Source organism: Galeopterus variegatus, unplaced genomic scaffold (assembly GCF_000696425.1).
Source record: "Galeopterus variegatus unplaced genomic scaffold, G_variegatus-3.0.2 Scaffold12177, whole genome shotgun sequence".
Lineage (NCBI taxonomy): Eukaryota > Metazoa > Chordata > Mammalia > Dermoptera > Cynocephalidae > Galeopterus > Galeopterus variegatus.
In genome coordinates, this window is record NW_007738288.1 from 38,077 (window position 1) to 39,298 (window position 1,222).

General features: G+C 64.9%; 1 protein-coding gene across 1 annotated transcript in view; it reads left to right on the top strand.

The window, feature by feature from the left end:
* Positions 1-1,222, top strand: part of LOC103610966 (kinesin-like protein KIF7) — a gene marked incomplete at its 3' end in the record, with an annotated part of 5,824 nt that overhangs the window by 2,738 nt on the left and 1,864 nt on the right. The window contains 4 exon segments of the mRNA XM_008595018.1: positions 6-107; positions 530-616; positions 619-940; positions 1,117-1,219. Coding sequence (XP_008593240.1) covers positions 6-107; positions 530-616; positions 619-940; positions 1,117-1,219 — 614 coding nt within the window.

The following is a 1,222-nucleotide window of genomic DNA, read 5'->3' on the forward strand; positions in this document are numbered from 1 at the left end:
GCACGTGTCCTACCTGGAAGTGTACAAGGAGGAGTTCCGAGACCTGCTGGAGGTGGACACTGCCAGCCGTGACATCCAGCTTCCGGAAGATGATCGTGGGAATGTTGGTGAGGAACTCCGAGGTCCTTTCCTGACTGAGTGGGGCACCTGGCTCGGGCAGGCTTCACCTCTTCTGTGAGGGTGACTTACCTGTCTGGGAGGGGCACCTCGTCATGGAAAATCCAAGCCCTGGAGGTTTTGCTTTAGCTTCCTCTGCCTCCACCAAGTCCAGTATNTGGAAAATCCAAGCCCTGGAGGTTTTGCTTTAGCTTCCTCTGCCTCCACCAAGTCCAGTATGTACACAGAGTGAGAGGCATTGAGGTGGGCATGGGGGGAAGCCCAAACCAGGTTGGGCAGAACTCCTTGGGCACGGGAGGAGGGGCCTGGGTCAAGAAGAGCAGGTGGAGGGCTAGTCCTGCTCTGCCCGCCCTCCCTGCTGGTCAGTCCGGGCTGCGCCTGCCTCGGCGCTCACAGCCTTCTGTGCCCGCAGTGCTGTGTGGGGTCAAGGAGGTGGACGTGGAGGGTCTGGACGAGGTGCTGAGCCTCCTGGAGATGGGCAGCGCGGTGCGGCACACGGGGCCACGCATCTCAACCGCCTCTCCAGCCGCTCGCACACGGTCTCCACCGTGACCCTGGAGCAGCGGGGGCGTGCCCCCAGCCCCCAGCCGCGACCCGCCGTGGGCCAGCTGCTTGTCTCCAAGTTCCACTTCGTGGACCTGGCGGGCTCAGAGAAGGTGCTCAAGACTGGCAGCACGGGCGAGCGGCTCAAGCAGAGCATCCGGATCAACAGCAGCCTCCTGGCGCTGGGCAACGTCATCAGCGCCCTGGGGGACCCCAGCGCCGCGGCAGCACATCCCCTACCGCGACTCCAAGAGCACCCGATGAGCCGCCTCGGGCTTCTGTCCGGTCTGGGGTCGAGGGGAGTGTTGGGCCCGCGAATAGGGGGTGGGAACCCTTCTGACTAGTGGGGCGCGCCGGCCACAGGAAGCCAGAAGGAGGGGCCATTCCGGGGTCTGGCCCGCCGGCCCTGGTCCTGGCGCGTTGGGGTCCTGACGCGCCTCGCCCTCGCGCCCTCAGGATCCTCAAAGATTCGCTGGGCGGGGACGCCAAGACCGTGATGACCGCCTGCGTCAGCCCCTCCTCCGCCGACTTCGATGAAACCCTCAACACCCTCAACTACGCC